The sequence below is a fragment of the Tamandua tetradactyla genome, chromosome 9 (genome assembly GCF_023851605.1).
Source record: "Tamandua tetradactyla isolate mTamTet1 chromosome 9, mTamTet1.pri, whole genome shotgun sequence".
In the NCBI taxonomy this organism is placed as follows: domain Eukaryota; kingdom Metazoa; phylum Chordata; class Mammalia; order Pilosa; family Myrmecophagidae; genus Tamandua; species Tamandua tetradactyla.
In genome coordinates, this window is record NC_135335.1 from 38,244,233 (window position 1) to 38,262,974 (window position 18,742).

General features: G+C 46.5%; 1 protein-coding gene and 1 pseudogene across 1 annotated transcript in view; both read right to left on the reverse strand.

The window, feature by feature from the left end:
• Positions 1-16,152, reverse strand: part of SLC6A11 (solute carrier family 6 member 11) — a 141,294-nt gene extending 125,142 nt beyond the window's left edge. The window contains exons 1-4 of the mRNA XM_077116557.1: positions 15,885-16,152; positions 12,872-13,006; positions 12,607-12,747; positions 9,156-9,246 (exon numbers count right to left, since the gene is read on the reverse strand). Coding sequence (XP_076972672.1) covers positions 9,156-9,246; positions 12,607-12,747; positions 12,872-13,006; positions 15,885-16,137 — 620 coding nt within the window. The 5' untranslated portion in view covers positions 16,138-16,152. The remainder of the gene's footprint in view (positions 1-9,155; positions 9,247-12,606; positions 12,748-12,871; positions 13,007-15,884) is intronic.
• Positions 16,153-17,627: 1,475 nt separating this feature from the next.
• LOC143645662 (large ribosomal subunit protein uL30 pseudogene) lies at positions 17,628-18,387 on the reverse strand (annotated as a pseudogene).
• Positions 18,388-18,742: the final 355 nt, after the last annotated feature.

Genomic DNA, 18,742 nt, shown 5'->3' on the forward strand with positions numbered 1-18,742 from the left:
TAGGGCTGGGGTCCTCATAAGCAGAGGATATGTGGACACAGGAGGAGACGGAAGGAGAGAGACAGGGAGCGGGATGGCCACACGACAGAGGCAGAGATGGACTTATGGGTTGTAGGCTAGTGTTAGCCAGAACACCGCAGATCTTGGAGAAATCATAACCTGCGGGCACCCCAAGTGTGGACTTCTAGCCTCCAAAGCTGTGAGGTAATAAATTCCTATTGTTGAAACCAAGCAATCTGTGCTATTTGTTGCAGCAGTCCCGGCAAACTAAGACACCATCTCACAGGGATGTTTTAAGAATGAATTGAAATGATGTCAAAAAAGAAATTTGTCAAAAAAAAAAAAAAGAATGAAAATGATTTGTAAACTGAAACCAGAGCCATAAGTGGGACTTGCCATACAAATGGGAGGGTCATTATAATAAATTACAGCTTATTTGGTAACTCCATGATTCCTTTTTTATAAAATTTGTTTTATTTCAAACAGTACAAAGGAATATAAAGCAAAAAGTAAAATTATTTTTTTGACCCCTCACCCCCCCAGTCCCACTCCAGGTCACAGGCATTGTTAAGAGTTTCTGTGTATCCTTCCAGAAATGTTCTATGGTGTAAAGGTACAGACATGTATTTTTATATATACAGAATATGCAACATATTATACCACGCTTTCTAACTTAAATGTATCACAGAGATCTTTTCCATATCAACACATTCTCTACCTTATTCTCCTCTAGTGGCTGTTGCAGGGATGTACCATAATTTATTTAAGAACCTTTTGCCTGTCCTTGTTTTGTTTTTTTAACTCACACAAACAACGTTACCATAGACATACTCTGCAGAAGCAGGGCAGCCATGCTTTCAGAAGGGGAATTTGGGGGACAAAGTGTGTATAGAATCCAAGTGCCAAAGCTTATTACTAAACTGACTTTGGCTGTCGTCTAAAAGCCTTGAGAGTTCAGGCAAATTCAGGGCCTCCCATCTGCCTCTTTCAGGAAAAGCCCACGAAGGATATACAAAGATACACAGAAGACATATTCAAGCAAGTAGATAACTGTAGAATGATGGACAGATCTCTTATCCCCCTCGATGCATGGCAGGTCTATGAAGAATTGAGCCCTTTATGCCCAACAGGCAGGGGGCACCACTCTCCACCCAGTCACCCCTCTCCCCTGGGGCAGAAGCCTGAGCTTCAAGTACCTGGAAACCAGCACACGGCCGCCTCCTCCCTGCCCACCGGCTCCTGCCTCCACCCACAGCCTGGGGGATCTGTCTTCTCCCCAGACCTGGTCATATTACTCCATGGACGCACCTTTGAAGGCATCTCTTTAGAAAGGTACCCTAGCTCCTTTGCACTGGGCTCCAGCCTCTCTGGGCACCTTGCTATTCCGCCAGCACAAAGCATCCTCTCCCCACAGGGACCAACCCAGCTGCTTCCTCCAGCTGCAGAGCTTATCCCCCAAAATCCACCCAGCTCATTCCCTTACTTCTCTCGGGCGTCTGCTCAAATGCCACCTCCTCACAGAAGCCCTCCCTTGACACTCTAGTCCCTTCCTCTGCTTTATTTTTCTTCAGAAAATTGATCCCACCATAACATCATACTTGATGTATTTATTTGTTTTGTGCTGACTCCCGCTGGAATTCCAGCTTCACAAGGGCGAGTCTTTGCTTTGTTTGTGCCGCATCCCAGAACCTACACTGATACCTGACATATGTTAGGTGCTCAAGAAAGATCTGGGACTGGAAAGATACTCTGTCTCCTGCCTACTTCCTTGGCAAGTTCACGTCCTTTCCCCAGGTCTCAGGTGTAGTAACATCACAGGTAAAATCTACAGACATCAATAAAAAAAGCTTTCTCTGCTTTTGCCTATGCTGTTTCCTGCATCTTGTATGCCATTCAGTCACTCTGTGGTCAATCACATGAGCTTCTATACATCCTTCAAAACCCAGCCCCATGAAGCCTTCTCCAAGGCCCAGGCAACCAGGCTTCTGCATCTTAGCTCCATGTAAGCATCCTGCACAATATCTGGTTCCTTGTATTCAAAACTATTTTTCTTTCAGCTTCCCCTACCAGAATGTGTGCTTCTTCAGGGAGGAGTAATGTCTTTCACATCTTCCTGGCAACTGGTAAGGTGCTCAGCACCCACTAGATGCTCAGAAATGTCAAAAGAACAATCAGATGAAGAAAACACACTAAGAAAGTTTACAAAGTCCACCCTGGACTGTCCACCAAGGCCTCTCTACTGAGCCTTTCCTAATGAATGTAGAAAATAATCCATGTAGACTTTCAAAGCTGTGGATAAAGTTTTGTATTGTACAAATAGCTGTCATTTATTAGGCACCTACTGTGTGCCAAGCAATGTGCTAAGTGCTTCACAGGTATCATCTCATCTGATACTCTCAACAACCCTAAAAGGTAGGTACTGTTACCGTGTCATTTTCAGAGGACAAATGGAAGCTCAGAGAGGCTATATCTATAGAACTGGCAGGTGGAGGAAGCAATGACTTCAATTGGATCCCAGAGCTCACCCGTGTAAGTCCACATGGTAGCCAGGTATGGGGAGGAGGGGGTAAGCCAAACTAGCCCAATTGGATGGTGGCCACCACATGACATGCAGTTTTGACTTAGGGGAACAAACCTGGGGGGGTTACTTCTGACCCCAAACTTAGAGCCTCAAAGGCTACAACAGGCAAAAGGCTGACGCAATGCAGGTCTCAGCAGGTTCATCTCAGCCGTGAATTCACAATCTGCAGAGACATGCTGGGCAGGTTACCATGCCCCAAACATGGGAATGAACCTGTGTACTCCATGTATATCCCATCAACCTCCTTAGCCTGTATTATCTCACTGACCCTCACAGCAGTCTGGAGAGGTTGGTAAGGCAGGAATAGGGCTCATTCCCACTTCCCAGCTGGGAGAATCAACTGTGAATATTGTACTTTCTCTAGTAATCTTTTCTGAGAGCCTGCAATGTGCTGGGTTAGGTACACAAGAGCTTAGTCCCCACATCAACCCTGCAGCTGGCTGTTATTAGCTTTTCAAGTTTACAGACAAGCACATCAATTCCAAGAAACATTCATTCATTTCAACAAATATTTATTGAACAGCTAGAATGTGCTGGCAATGCCACAGTGAACAAAACAGACCGTCCTTGCCGGCATGGGGCTAATATGCTAATGGAGAGAGAGAGAATAAACGAGTGAACAGTGATATGAGGGTTTCAGATAAGGATAAGAACACTGGAGACAATAAAACAGAGCTGTGGGGCGCTGATGCAGCTGGGACGGTCACAGAGGGCTGCCCAAACCACATTTACATTAAGACTCAGTGAAGAGAAGGAGGCAGACATATAAGAATCTGGTAAAAATCTTCTAGGCAAAGGGAACAGCCAGAGCAAAGATCTTGAGACTGGGACAAGCCAAGGACATGTGAAGGACAGGAAGAAGGCCTGGGTGGCTGAAGAGCAACGGACAAAGGGGACAGTGAGGGCTGAGAGGGGAGCAGGGGCATGCTCCAGGCCCACCGTGAGAAACCTGGGTTTAACTCCAGTCCTTTGATCCCACGTTTGGTGCTCAAAGAAAATCAATTAAAATGTCCAGATGTTGAAAACAACCTCTCCTGCCAAACTGGTAAAGACAAACCAGAAAGAAGTGGTCTCCTTTATCTGAGTAAAGATATAAAACTGAACATCCTTAGAACTTAATGGGAGACTGCCACACAGTATCTGCTCAACAAATGTTTGTTGAATAGGTGCAGTGCTAAAGCCATTTCGATTGCATGAGCACCGAGCTTGCAGATTCCTGGACTAATGGAACTTATAGGCTTGGGAAAGAGAAGTGAAGACCTACAAAACTACATCTAACTCCATAACGCCAGTTACACACATCTCGTGCTAAAATGCCAGTTGCACACACCACAGCACTCAACGCTCCCAGAGGAGACAGGCTCAGAATTTAGATCTGCAAACATCTTTAGATTAAGTGCATGGATGTCAGATACATCATGAGTTATAAAGGGAAACCAGGATAACCTGGTTTTTAATTCTGACCTCAGAAAGACAAGTCGCCCCTGCCCCATAAGCCTCATGGGGCTCCCTCCAAAGTCAGAATCCAGGGCTGACCCACCGCCTAAGCTTTCCTCATTGGCTGAGCCAGTAATTTTAAGGATGAAAGGTAAATGAATCTTCGAGATAGGGATGTGGGTTGAGCCAAATCCCCATGGCCAAAATGAAGTCATGGCCAGTCATGGGCAGGGAAGGAGCACCTCATATCTGCTTTTATGGGAATCTGTGGATAGGTGTTACCTCTGCTTCTAGAGGACTAGCATTGCACCCCAAAATGCCTCACACTGTTTTCCTCATGTGAATGGAATGAATGGACAGACAGCCAAGGCCGTCTTTTTTTATTTTTTAATTGTGGCAAGACATACATACAGACACACACACACACACACACATATATATAACAAAATTTCACATTTTAACCATTTTCAAGTGTACACTGCGGTGATAGTAATTACATTCACAGTATTGTGCTACCATCACCACTATCCATTCCCAAGACTTCTTTGGGACTCCAAACAGAAATTCTGTATTTATTTAAGCAATAACTCCCCATTCCTCCCCTGCCCCCCACCAGGCCATCTATTCTGCTGACCAAGCAGTGTGGTTCTGATATGAAGTCCTGAAGCTGGAGTCAGAGAGGGAAGGACAACAGGAGCACATGGCAGATGTGGACAGAGAGGGGGCATCGGTGAACCAGGCCACACAAGGACACAACCGAGAGAACTGGAGAAGAAATGTATTTGAGGAAACTTGATCCAATCCATGAAGCACTGTCGCATGGAAAAGGAACAGTTCTCTCCAAAACCCCAAGAGTCAACTTCCAGCTGAATTGAAGGAAGACCTTCCTCCGAGGAAAGTATTTCTTTAGGAATGTAAGCATGCAGGGGTTGGGTGACGGGAGGTGTTTTAGCAGCCAGGAAAAAACCAGTTTTAGTTTTCCAGCTGCTAAAGCAAATACCATACACTGGGTTGGCTTAAACAACGGGAATTTATGGGTTCATGGTTTTGCGACGAGGAGAAGTTCGAAATTGAGGCGTCAGGCAGGTGATGCTTTCCCCTGAAGGGTGCGGGGTTTTGGTGCTGGTAGCTGGTGATTCTTTGTCCTTGGCTTTTCCATCACACAACAACCCGCACTGCAGCACCATCTCCTTTCTCTTCCAGTTTCTGTTGACCTCCAGCTTCTAGATGCCCCCCTGGTCTCTCCTCTCTGTACGTTTCCTTTGCTTATAAGGACTTCAGCCACCCTGGACTAAGGCCCACCTTCTTTCAATTTGGATGTACCTTAGCTGATAGTAACATCAAAGGTCCTTTTTCTGAATGGGCTCACACCCGTGAGACTGGGGTTTGGGACCTGAATATGACTTTGGCGCGGGGAGAGGACACGATTCAATCTCCAACAGAGAGGAAGGATCCCAAATAATTCCATAGGAAAATAGGTTTGGGGGGTTGGGTTTATCACAGGTAAACAGATGTCCTCGCTGAAGGACATAGCTTTCAGCCCTTCACAAACTTATGCAGTTACAGAAGCTTATCATGGGATGCTATGAACATCTAACACAGCCTCTGTGTTCCAAGTACATCACTGAGGAAACAATGAACTATTTGATAAGAGCAGCTTATGCAGCGGTGAGCGTCACACAAGCATTTGAGTAATTTTAGGATATGGAACTCACCCCTGCATATATGATGCTGCAGCAATTCTGAATAGAGAATTAGAACCATGGGCCTAGTCACCCATGGGCTTTCATCACAGGCAAAAAAGATGTAGTTACCTGTGAAATGCACATAAGCTGTGCATTCCCACCACTCGGTGGCCAAATGAATGGGAGATGTGGCTGCTGTAAATGGATCCTGGAAGCAATCAACGTGGTTGGGTGGGGAGCTTAGGGAGAACACAAGTTCTTGTCAAAACGCACTTTGACTGTTCTTATATAGTATTTTCTAGAAAACACTTCCTTCCTTTCTTCCATCCATCCATCTATCCATCCATCTATTCTATAAATATTTATTGAAGGCCTTCCATAGCCCAGCACTAGTGAGTTAAAATCAGACAAGGTGCTACTTCATGACAGGGAATAAAATGAGCAAATACATTACACAACTAATTATTTAATTAAGGCTTTCCACATATGTTACAAAGGAACAGAATAGTACAAAACAACAGTCAGCTGCACAGGGACTTCATCCAGCCTAGGGGCTCAGGTTGGGTTATCTGAGGAAGCACAGACACAGGTTTTGCAGACCTTCAAATGTGCAGGTCTGAAACAGGTCTCTGTCACAGTCCCCTGGGAAACTATGATACCATGGGGTGGAGTAAAGCCACAGTGGTGCACCCACCACACAAATCCCCTCTGACATGTCTGAAGGATCCCCTATTTGAGGGTATGATTTGGTAGCTCTTGGGTAGGGACTGAGAATTTGCATTTCTAATGTAATGGTGATAATGCTACTGGTCTGTGGACCACATTTGAGTAGCAATTCTCTATAAGGCATTTTAAAAGCCCTAAAAATACCATGTTCATGGTCAGAGGTACTCCACCGTAAATATGTCAGTTTTTCCCAAATTAACCTATAGGCTCAATATACTTGCAATCAAAATCCCCACAAAGTTGTTTAGTTTTTTTGGTTTGTTTTTTAACCTGACAAGTTGATGCTAAAATTCACTTAAAAGACTAAAACAATTTTGGAAAAGAAAAAGGTGGGGGACTTGCCTTACCAGCTTAAGGCTTAGTATAAAATTCTAGGTGTGGTGTTGACACAGACATAGACAAAGAGATCAATGGAACAGAATAAAGAGTCCCAAAACAGACCAGATTTTTAGGTAAACCATATATAGCAAATGGTATTCCAAATCAGTGGGGAAAGGATGAATAATTCAGTAAGTACTGCTGGGGAAATTGGTTATTTATATAAAAATTACTTTGGATCCCAACCTCACACTATATACACAAATAAAATTCCAGGTAGATTATATTCCTAAATGCGAAAAAAAACCTCAAAGACTTTCGGAAGAAAATAGAGAAATTTTTTACAAACTTGGGTTAAGAAAATATGTCTTAAATAAGACACCCACTGTGTAAACCCAAAAGAAAAAGATTGATGATTTGACGTCAATAAATGGAAAATGTATGAGAGAAACAAATAAGAAAGAAAAGTCACACAGTGGGAAAAGATATTTGTGAGAGAGAGAATATTTATAAGGTATCAAGAATTCCTACTGATAAGAAAAGACAAATAATCCAAATAGAAAAGCATATGAACAGGAAAGTCACAGATGAGGAACCTCAAATTGTGGAAAAATACGAAAAGATGCCCAACCTCACAGTAATTAGAGAAATACAAATAAAAGCTACCAAGATACCATTTCGCACTAACAGCACTGGGAAAACGTAAAAACTCTGACCATACTAACTGCTGCCAGGAAAGGGGAACAGCGGAAATTCTCACACACTCTTGTGTGGAGCACAAATCAGAACAAATCCTTTATAAAGCCATTTGGTGTTTTCTGATAAAACTGAAGATTCATGTACTCCATGGCCCAGCAATTCCACTCTTAGGTTTTTAGGTTTTCCACCTGGAAACCTTCATTTGTGTACACAGGAAAGCATGAAGAAGGCATTCACTCAGTATATCAATCACAGTGGGAAATGGGAAACGATCTAAATTCCCATCAGAGGATAGTTGATATTATAGTGTAGCGTATTCTCATAATGAGATACTACATAGCAAAAGAAAAGAAACGAATCAGAGCTACATGTACCAACATGGAGAAATCTCAAAACCAATATTGAGCCAAAAAAAAGTTGTCAAAAATGTAAGTGATGGTTACCATTAATATAAAATTTAAAGGCATTCAAGAAAGACCTAGGTACTATTTGGGGCTTCTGTACAAAATACGTAGAACAAATATAAACACAAGCATGAAGACGAGAAACATAAATTCAGCATAGTGACCTCTAGAGGGGAACAGAGAGGAATGGGATCCGGGAAAATAATAAAGATCATCATAAAAGCACTGTCCCTTCTCCCTATTAGCCATTAGTTCCAGGGTGGGGAATGCTTCTTCAATGAAGCCAGCTCTTTTCAAACTGTAAAGCCTCAGAAAGTACTTAGTGCAGCCCTCAACCCACAGAGGAATCTGCCCTTTGATGCCTTGGGACGTGGGGTATACAGTTTTGCAGGTTGTACACTGCTCAAGCCTGGAGCACACAGTTCACAATGCGACCAATGCCCCCTACAGTTGTGCAGTGAACAACATGTACAACCATAGGCAGCAGCCCTAGTTCAGAGACCCTGTGGAACTCTTACAGAAACCACGCTCATCTCCAGCAAAATGCCCACTACACAGATACAGCCTATAATTCCAGTGGCTTCAGACACCTCCCTGACAACTCTTACCAGCTCTACGTGGGTCAGACACCTCCAGGGATGTGTGCCCACTGCCCTCTGAGTACTTCCAGACAATGCTATGCAACTTAGTTCTGCCGTAAGCAAACTGGGTACCTGCCACTTTCTAACCTCTATCCCTTGGCCTAACTCTGTTCCCAGTGCCATAAAGTCAATTTATGTCGTTTCCCCGTGACAACACTTTGGCTACTGAAAGACAGCCAACCTGTCCTCCCAGAGACTTTCATTTCCAGGCTAGATAGACTAGCTTACTGCAAACATGCTATATCTTCTTTCTCGCTAAGAAATGAATTTTCAGGGCGGGCCACGGTGGCTCAGCAGGCAAGAATACTTGCCTGCCATGCCAGAGGACCTGGATTCGATTTCCGGTGGCTGCCCATGTAAAAAAAAAAAAAAAGAAACGAATTTTCTAAATGTCCGTCATTTTACCAAGTGCTTCTTGCCTTAATGAGCACGACCAGGCATACCACCGTGTTATCGGGGAGCAAGAAAGAATCTACCTCTTTGGGGGACTTCCAAGGACCTCCACTCTGGCTTCCAGAGCAGCCCATCCCCATGGAAGCCAGAGGATGGGAAGCTGGAGGAAGGAGGGGTCCGGCTTTCTCAAGGGGCGGGGGCCAGGACGACTGCACAGAGCGGGGACCGGAGCCCACAGGTCCCAGGGAGACGAGGTCTTTTTTGCACTTACTCCCAAAACTCCATGACTGGGGAGGCGGCATTCTGCAGGGTCACGTGGCTGTAGTTGCTGATGTTCAGTTTCTGGAACTCCACACAGTTCTCTGCAGTGGGAACAAGGTGAGAGACACGGGAAAATTAACCTTCACAGGGCTGCATTTTGGGAAATGTTCAGAGCTGATGATGCAACCAGGCGGCTTTACCTAGTCATTGCAAGTAAACACGCCTGAAAGGACACTGCAGGGAAAATCAATAATCCAGTTTAGAGAGAAGACAGTTTAAGAGGCAGGCTCAGTCCGCTTAGAACAGGGGGAAAGGCTATGGGAGGGGAGGGGGGGCTTTCTCTCCCCCACCCCAACATGCCCGATAGAATTCTCTCCTCCCTCCTTGTTCCCACACCTCCTTTTCCTTCTCCACTTCTTTGCCTTAGGTCTGTCCCTGGCATTTTCCAGCCCTACTCAGTGTCCCTGGTGGGTACAGGGAGTGGGACGAAAGGCTTCCTTTAGTCCCTTTAGCAGTGTGGCTGCTAACAACACAGCTGCCTCATAAAGATGTGAGGAAGAACGAAATGTCCGTGAGCCTCTACGTGTAAAGAATCCCTGTTTCTTCCTCATTCGAGCCAATCAACGCTAATAAATGCCTGTTCTCATTTTGTGACATTTGATGACTAAGGGAAATTGGAATCTCAAGTGAAAATATCCAAGGGTTCATCCTTCAAGACCCAGGTCAAGCCATCCACCCCTCCTCCAGGAAACCTTCCCTAATCTCTCACCCTGCATTCTAAGAAAGCTAGAGTTTAAAAGTCCTCCAAGGAATCACATTTTCCTACCCCTTTACTTTAAGAAGGTGGAACTTAAGGTTCCGAAATATCAAGGGACGGCCACCCTCTTCTCTACATACTCACCCAGTTAGTGAGGGGCAGAACTAGGAATGAACTCAAACCAGGAGTCCACCTTCTTTGCCACAGTTATTGCCAGGTACCACCTGCTACCAGGAGACCCAGGGACCTGAGTCTCTCTACAGCAGTCCTCCGCTTGCAGATCTGCCTCGGTCACCAGATCACGAGCTCCCTGAGGGCAGGTCTCCCTGCATCCACCCACCTGGGACCCCCTGCACCCAGCCAGCGGCCAGCACCCAGCCAGGGCTTGGCTTCACATTTGTACTTCTCTCTCCTCATGCATGTGACCTCTCTAAATTAGCTCTGAGACCTTTAGGGGCAGAAACCAATCTTCTGTATGGGATGTTTCCCCCATGGCAGGGTTCACAGGCCATAGGAGAAGACTGCAAAGCAGTGGAAGAAAGGGGTCTGGAGTTTGTTGGGATAAGCTCCCCCAGTTGCCTGCCTCTTCCCTAAATCTTTGGGCAAGTAGTGACCATATTCTGAAATCTGCAAACCTGGAACTGCATACAAAACATGTGCATGTGTCCCTGTGCCTTTCTCTGGGGAGAAGAGTCCTAGCTTTTATCAGGCTCTCAGAGAGAGGAATTCTTAAACTGTTCAGTAAAATTTTTCTCAGACATCCAAGGTTGTGAGGTTATTTTTATTAAAATGATATTTAACCATGCACAAATGGAAAATGAGTTATAAAGTCTTTATGATTATAGCAGCATTCATACAACCATAAGCCCAAAATAACATTTGTCAATTAAATACAAACTAAATTATGGAACCACTATAATTCAAATTGTTAATATAAAATGGCTGTGAAGGGTAATGCTATTTTGCAAAATTAAATTGCTTTCCCAAGCAAAACAAAAAAAAGTAAGAAAAGGAGCAGGCAAGTAGGAGAGAAGGTCTGTGGAGTTCAGTTTGCTTATCCTTCCACGTGCTATTTGAGAGTCAATTCTGTAAATCACCTTTTTTTCTGATCACATTTCTATAAAATCTCTGTTCCTGTAGCTTATTATGTTCTGAACTGGCCTTCCCTTAGTACCAAGGCACCATTTATGAATTAAATCTCTCTGCTCTTTTTTCTCTGGTCACTTTTACCCTCTTTACCACAAACATACTCTTAAATTGAAAACACATCCACAAAAAGGCGCTGAAATCTCCTGATCATCCTCCGTTAAGAGGTGGTTATGCAGAGGATCCAGAACATGCTTATATTTTTAGATTATCCTCAAAATAAATATAGAAGATTAAATTATCATAGAGGACTCACAGGCTTCCAAGAATATGTCCTTGAATTTTCGTTTGAGAAATATCACTATGAGGTTGCTGAACAAAGAAAGGCTAAGAATCAGGGCCCTCAAGAGAACCAGATCAGCTTGGGGGACAGGGCAAAGTTGTGGAGGGCTAAAAACCAGATTGCCGAACTTTCTAGATCCAATGTCTATTTCTCCTTCTGTTATAGATATAACATCCTATGCATATCTCGGCCTTTGGGAAAACAGGTCACTTCTAGGCACAACCTGACTACAAGTTATAACATGCATGGATAGTAAATGGAATATGGCATGAGCATCCATTCCAGTCAAAAGGCATTGGTTGCCTGTAATGCTTCTTAGAAGGGTTCTGAGGCCAAGACTAGACTCAAAAGGAAAGAGTGCTATAATCAATTATCGATTAGTGATGTCTGCTGTCGGCATGGCCAGTGTAGAAAGGGGTTGGACAGGCATTTTCCTTCCCATGATTAAAAGACAACTATCAGGGATGGCAAGTTGAAAAACAAATAGTATATCTGAATAAAAAAAAAGCTAAAAATGTATCTAGTCCAGGTGAGCAGAGAGGTGGTGAACCAAAATATCTATCTAGGTTGGACAGGTAAATTAACTGCACAAAGTGAGCCAAGCAGTGACTGTGGCCAACTAAAGGAAAGATGCCCCATTCTAAGGCAATGGCCGCTGCTCAGCTCCAACCGAGGGGTGCCAGGCAGGAATGTGGGTCTGGTTTGGCCAGAACTTCTCATTTCTCCAAGAGAAGCTGGACATCTGGATTTTCACACACAGTCTTCTGCGTTTTACATTTGGGCAACTCAATTACATGTTGTAAGTTTGCTGTTCTTAGGTCTGAGGCCTGATTCAGCCTATAGGCTCCTAGTCTGCAGCCCTCGATGCAGAATAATCCCTTCATTTTATAGGGGAAGGGCATGGTCCAAGCAGCAGTGCTGGAATCAGAGCCCTGAACCTCTGAATCCCAGTCTAATGCTTCCTCCTCACACCCTACCCTGACCCCAAAGGGCTCAGCCTCTGTACCTGGCCAAGAGAGGAAAGAACATGCACATTCTCTTAACCGTGCCAATCTCTGCGCCAAGTGCTCAGCTCAGGCTCCGGGAGCTCAAGTCACAGAACACTACCAGACCAGGTATAGAATGACTTCCAGCTTCCGTGAGGCGACCCCAGGAAACGGAGGGCTCATGACAAGAAAAACCTGAGACCAGGACTGGTCTCGAGGACAAGGACATCCCACCACGCCCCCAGGTTCCCAGAAGGACCAGCAGACCGACTCTCCCTGGGGGCCATACCTGTGTTCCACTCGTGCCCACAGGTGGCCCAGGGGAGCTCAGTGGTGAAGCAGTTGCTCAGGTAGAAAATGGCCCATGCTAGGATGATGATGTAGTACACGTTGAGATGCGCCTCGATCACCTGTGTGGCATAGCCGATGCCTGAAAGGACAGAGCACAAGAGGCAAATGGAGTCTCTCTACCTTCTCAAAACCACATTCTGCTATCCTTAACAGCTTGATATTCCCCAGGTCAAACTTTATTTCCTGATGGACACAACACTTACCTTCAAATAAAGGGCAAACTTTCCTCCAACATGTGATGCCACCTTCACTCGTGAACTGCCCCAAAGCTGTCTCCAGGAAAAACACAGGTATTCCACAGCAAATAAAAAACACCACATAGGGGATCAGAAATGCTCCTGCAAGGATGCAAAGTAAAGGAGCAAGGTTAAAAGTGTCCTCGCCATTTCCTGTGAAGCCATAATAAGTCTTTAATAAGGTGCAGTGTTCTCTGAGCTCCAGGTCAAGTTCCTGCTGTGAGGACCAGAGTCAGAGAATGTGGACCTTGGTTCATGCTCCCACCTACCTACCACCTCAAGTAGGTTTACTTCATATCTCCAAGCCTCAACTTCCCCATCTGTAAAGTGGGCCTTTAATACTTAATACCTGTACTGCTTAATTCACAGAACTGTTGTGCAGCCGAGATGACGATGGGAAAGTGTTTTGTTTGCTCCGTTCTTTTATTTACACATTTCCTTCCTCCAGCACGGGTCAAATTCATTCCCCTCCCTGAAATGCACGTCTTTCCTTTTCATTCTAAAGTGACATCTACAGGTGAGGTGAGAGGAAGTCTTTTCTTCTTGTTTACTTTGGAAGTGACTCGTAAATATACTTTTTCATAAAGAAAAGCATTTTCAGGCACATACGCAGTAAGTAATGACCGGGCCTCAAAGAGTTAAGTATCCGCATACCCAGGGTCTAGGTCCGGAGTTGAGTTGTGGAAGAGTTTGCAGCAAGAATCTGTCCAGCAAGGCTGGCTTCGAATCAGCCTGAGAAAAGACCACCCTAAGCCTTAGTGCCTCTATCCTGAAACATAATAACTAGGCAGGGCCTTTGTGTGAAACAAATTAAATAACTGTGGTGAACAAGAGCTGTAATAACCAGAAAGGGATTTTTCCAAATCCCTCTCTTTCTCTCTTCTGTCTAATAACAAAGCGTGAAAATACATGCTATTCCCCACCACCTGATCTCCCAAATGAAGGCTTTCACTGAAATTGCTTTTAGCTAAATGGAGTCACTTTAAGCACAAGGATTAATAACAACAATTTCGATCAACCCTGATAGCAGGGCCATCTCTATCAGGTTGTGAAAGAGTCTTAGCTTTTCTGAGCAAGAGGCTATTTTGAAGTTTCACACTGGGAAAGAAATACTTTCAAACTGTTGTCATTAAGTAGGAGTAGAGCTGTGTAGAAACATTTCAAAAGTCAAACAGTTCAGTAGATATCCCAACTATATTAGAAGGCAAAAAAATACGTGTAAAGGGATAGAAGAGTAAACTGTCTGACTCTAAATCTAAATGATTTAAACAAGCTATTGCAGTTTTCCTAATATGATATAATCTACCTGTGAATCCTCTAGAAACGAACAAATAACACTTTCTAACAGGATTTTTTGGGGGCATATGTATTCACAAAGCTAGCAATTCTTACGATAACTAATTCAATCAAATCAGGATATCACTGCACCCAACAAAGCGTCTTGCCAAGTTAGAGTAAAAATAAAATGACTCATTTTTAAACTTTATGTGGCAGAATTTCTAATTAACCTAACGTACCCTGTATGCTGCTTTTACAAATACTTTTACTTTTGCCTAACAAATTCCCTGTATATATTTTTTTAAATGTTAAAACAATTTTTGACTGAGACCACCCGAGAGGATTTCCACTGATTTCACAGTGGACATCACACTGTACAAAGGCTGGATTGGCAAAGAGAGGCGGGATTCACAGCTGAGGGTGAGGTGCACATTCAGGGTCTCCGAGTCCCCCCTTCTGACCCCTTTGCCAAGCCACCAACACCAGTGGCCACTTCGTAGTGCCCTCTGGCTCAATGTCTCCAAATAAAGTGCCGAGGCCGAGAAGTACCCTTCTCACTCTCCCTGCAGCGGCTCGCACAGGAAGCCCTGCTCCCCCGAGCCCAGCAATGTGGCCCCTGCCTTCTTCCGGGTTTCTGGCTTCCCTGGAGGGGTGGAAGCCCAGCAAAGGGAGAGGGGAATACAACAGGCACAAGGCTTTTTCTTGGAAAAACTGTGCCACCTAAATAGGTTTTAAAAGGGCCCTTGCCACAGACCTGCAGTCCTGCTGACATGACAGGTGGACGCTCCTGAAGTCCCAAGCCCCTGCTCTGGGCTGGGAGGTGTGTGGACTCACAGCAGCATTTTCTGCCAAATTGACTTTGAGAAGTTGTCACTTAAAACGGACACTCACATCCCTTTCCTTTCCCTGCACCCTCCCCCTCGCTAAGCAAAACAAATATTAAATCAATGTTTTTACTCTTTGCTGCAGGTGACTCTGAAAGCAGTAAAAGAAACCACTTGGTGCTTATTCTACCAACGAGGCCCTAAATATTAGTCGCAGAAAGGGCAAATGAGAGCGTGGGAGGAAATCAAACGGCAATGCCTCACCTCAAAGTTTCCCCTCTCCTCAGGTCCCATATAAAACAAGGCCTTTGGTGTCAGAATATCATCTCTGTCATTTACTAAGTGAGTGACATCTCTGACCCTCAGTTTCCTCATCTGCGAAACTGGTATTCCACTGCCTACCTCGAGACGATGAATGCCTACGAGGACTCAATGAGACCAGGCAGGTAGAGCCTAGCCCGGAGCCTGGCAGCTCGGGGCTCACAATCCGGGCCTACCCAGATCCTAATTTGGGTTCTCCCCCCCACGGAGTTTCCAAACCCAAACCTGCACAGCAGGGCCCAGAAGCACCGGCTCCCGCCTCCGCACCCTCGGGCTGCACCCCGCGACGTGCCAGGCCTCGACAGCTGGCAGGTGGCGCGCTCAGGTGCGAGGCGGCGCGTACGCCCGGGGCCAGGTGGGCCGTGCCGGGGGTGCGCTCCCGCGCCAGGAGCTCCGCGGCCGGGGGCTTCTCCGCCAGGGTCCCGCATCTCGCGGGCGGCGAGATGGGGGGGCGGGGGGAGGGTCTCGCGCTCGCCCCCTTTTGCCCCCCGCCTCAGTGGAGCTGGAGGCGCGGCCCCCGACCTGCCTCTCTCCCCAGCGCGCGCGGGCCGCCTCACCTCCTCCGTTCTTGTAGCACAGGTAGGGGAAGCGCCACACGTTGCCCAGCCCGATGATCTCCCCCGCCACGCTCAGCACGAACTCCACCTTGCTGTTCCACTGGCCGCGCTCGTGGACCGCCTTGTCGCGCTGGTCGCGCGGGCCGCGCGCGCCCCCCGCGCCCCCGCCGCCCCCGCCGCCCGGCGCCTGGGGCTCCCGCGCCTCCTCGGCAGCCCTCCCGTTGCCCAGGGGCAGCGCCTTCTCCGCCGTCATGGCCGCGCTGGCTGCCTCGTGCGCCGGCCGGGCTCTGCGCCGCCGCCCCGGGCGGGCTGGCTTTTCAGGAGGCGCGAGCGGGCGGGAGGGGGAGGCAGGGGGTGGAGCTGAGGGGCCGCGCCGGGCCGGGTCAGCGCCGGGACCGGGACGCGCGCGGGGTGGCGGCCCGCGGCCTTGACGGCGTCCGCGCATCCCCAGCCGGGCTCGGCCCAGGGGGGCGGCCTGCGAGCACCTAGGTGCCGCCGAGCACCTTGCGGGTGCCGGGCACCTGCTGCACCCGCCGCACCCATCCTTCCCACAGCCTGCTCGCCGCCGTCTTGAGACCAGAGGGGAAGCACCCATCCAGGCCTCCGCAGGACCCCAGACACCAAGCCCTCGAGTGCCATCACTCTCTGCAACGTTCAGCCTCCACTCTTGGGCCTCGGCTGGTTTCCCATCCGTGGGCTCTGGATCAGGCCTCTCCACCTTTAACGTCCACACGAATCACCTGAGGATTTCGTTAAACCGCAGACCGCAGTAGGTCTGCGATGAGCTGGGGCGTCTGCCTTTCCAACGGGCGCCCAGGTGACGTCCCTGCTGCTGGCCCGTGCGCCGCGCCGTGAGGAAGAGGGGTAAAGGAACTCTTGGTTTCTTCCCAGCGCTCGGGGACCATTGGGCTCCCCTAGGGCAAGACACCCCACACATCTTGTATAACCCTGCACCCACTGCTCTAAATACAGCCAGGCAGGACAGTGGGGCAAACCTGAGTTGAACTCATGTTCTGCTGATATTAGCTGTATCTCCAGTTATCTGGCACAGTTAATCTGACCTCTCTGTGCCTCCTTTCCTGATCCACAAAAAGGAATACCAATAGTGTCATTCCTTATAGGGTTGTTTGTTTGGGTTTTGTTTCGTTTTGCTGAAGAGCTAATGAGAAAATGCATCCTAGAATATTGGGAGTAGTTCTTGAGCTTTGGTATTGTCATATAGTGTGGCGACACATTTGCCTTCTTGTTTAATAGCTGTCTGTCGCTCAATTGTAAGAATGATACAAACTATCTCTTTCGTTGTAGTAGCCACAGACTGTAGCACCTAATAGGTGCTTGGTAAACATTTGTGGGGAGAGAGGAAGGAAGGGAGGAAAGGGAAAGAAGGAAAGAAAGAAAAGTCATTAGAGTTGCCACAGAGATGACCAGATCCGACTCTGTCCTTTGGCAGCCCTGGAGCAGTCCTTGTGCAGGAGCTCTCACCACGCCCTCTCTGCTCTTCATCCACTCTGCCGGGCTTCCTCTGGGACTGTCAGAGAAAGAGCCCCCCTGTCTTGTGTCTTCACACTCTCCTTCTGCTTCTCCTTTCTTTCTAACTCACAACTGCTCAAATCCCTCCCCAACCCCATCCCCAGCCCCCCCCAGAAAACCCTTTCCACCACCATCTTCCTCTTTCAGCTCTTTCCTCTGTTCCCCCACCCTATCATGTTTCTTTTTTTTTAATTTGAAAGCAGTCACTGTTTATTAATTGACCAGATTACAAAAATAATCATAGACATCTGAGTTCATCCTTCTAATAAGCCTATTGATCTGATCTTCCTGTTGCCAGTATCTCCCCCTTCTGCAAAGTGGGTGGTCTTTTTCTTCATTCCACCTCTGGGAGAAGATAATTTAAAGGGCCACAGGAAGTTATTTGCTTCTTTGAAGCATTTCCCAACAGTATATATCTCATGAATCAGGTCCTCCGTGCAGATGATGCCATATTTACCAAAAGAACATGCAATCAAGGAGTTATCTATCAAGGCAATCTGCTGCTTATTGATTTTGCCATAACCACGCTTATCGATCCGTTTGTTCACTGACTTCAGATTCGGGTAACCCTGTGCAATATGTGGTTCCACAATTCTCAGCGTGTTAATTGAGGCCTTGTTGAGCTTAAAGATTTGGCAAAGGCAAAGAAGCTGCAACACTTTTTGGACCTTTGGGCTCACGCTACTGATACCTCTGATTCTGATGACAAATGCCAATTTGGGTTCTGCAGGTACATAGAAGTTGCCAGCTTTTCTTGCCATTCTAGCCATTGGAATCTCAGTTCTGTACATCTGCCTATGTTCCTTGTGAGAGTGCTTAGCTTTTTCATAAATAAGCATCCTCCTTGTGTTTCAAAGCAACTTTTGGGCAAACTTCTTCCTCAAGCTCTTGATCTTCAGTTCAGCAAAATTCCTTTGCTTTTTCTTAAGGATTTCTGGCACAGCTGGAACTTCTTCTCTTCAACACCCTCCATGATTCCAGCTGGAAAAGAGCACTGTCACGTTTCTTGAAAGAATAAGTTTATCTACTGTGGGTCCTGTCTTCAACTCACTCATTCAACAGCAATCTGATGTCTACTCCAACTGAAAATGCCACCTTTTGGAGTCCTGAAAGCCCTCTGCATATGGCAGATCCCACATTTCCTTCTCCATCTTCATCCTGCCTGACTTCTAGCTAACATCCTACACCGTTATTGCCTCCTTTCCTTCTTAAAATTCTTGCCATCATAGTTTCCTTGACACTGCCTGTCTTAGATGCTGTTTTGCTCCCTGTTTCTTTGGTTCTCCTTTCTGTCTTCTAAAATTTGACCTTTCTCATACCTTCAGCCA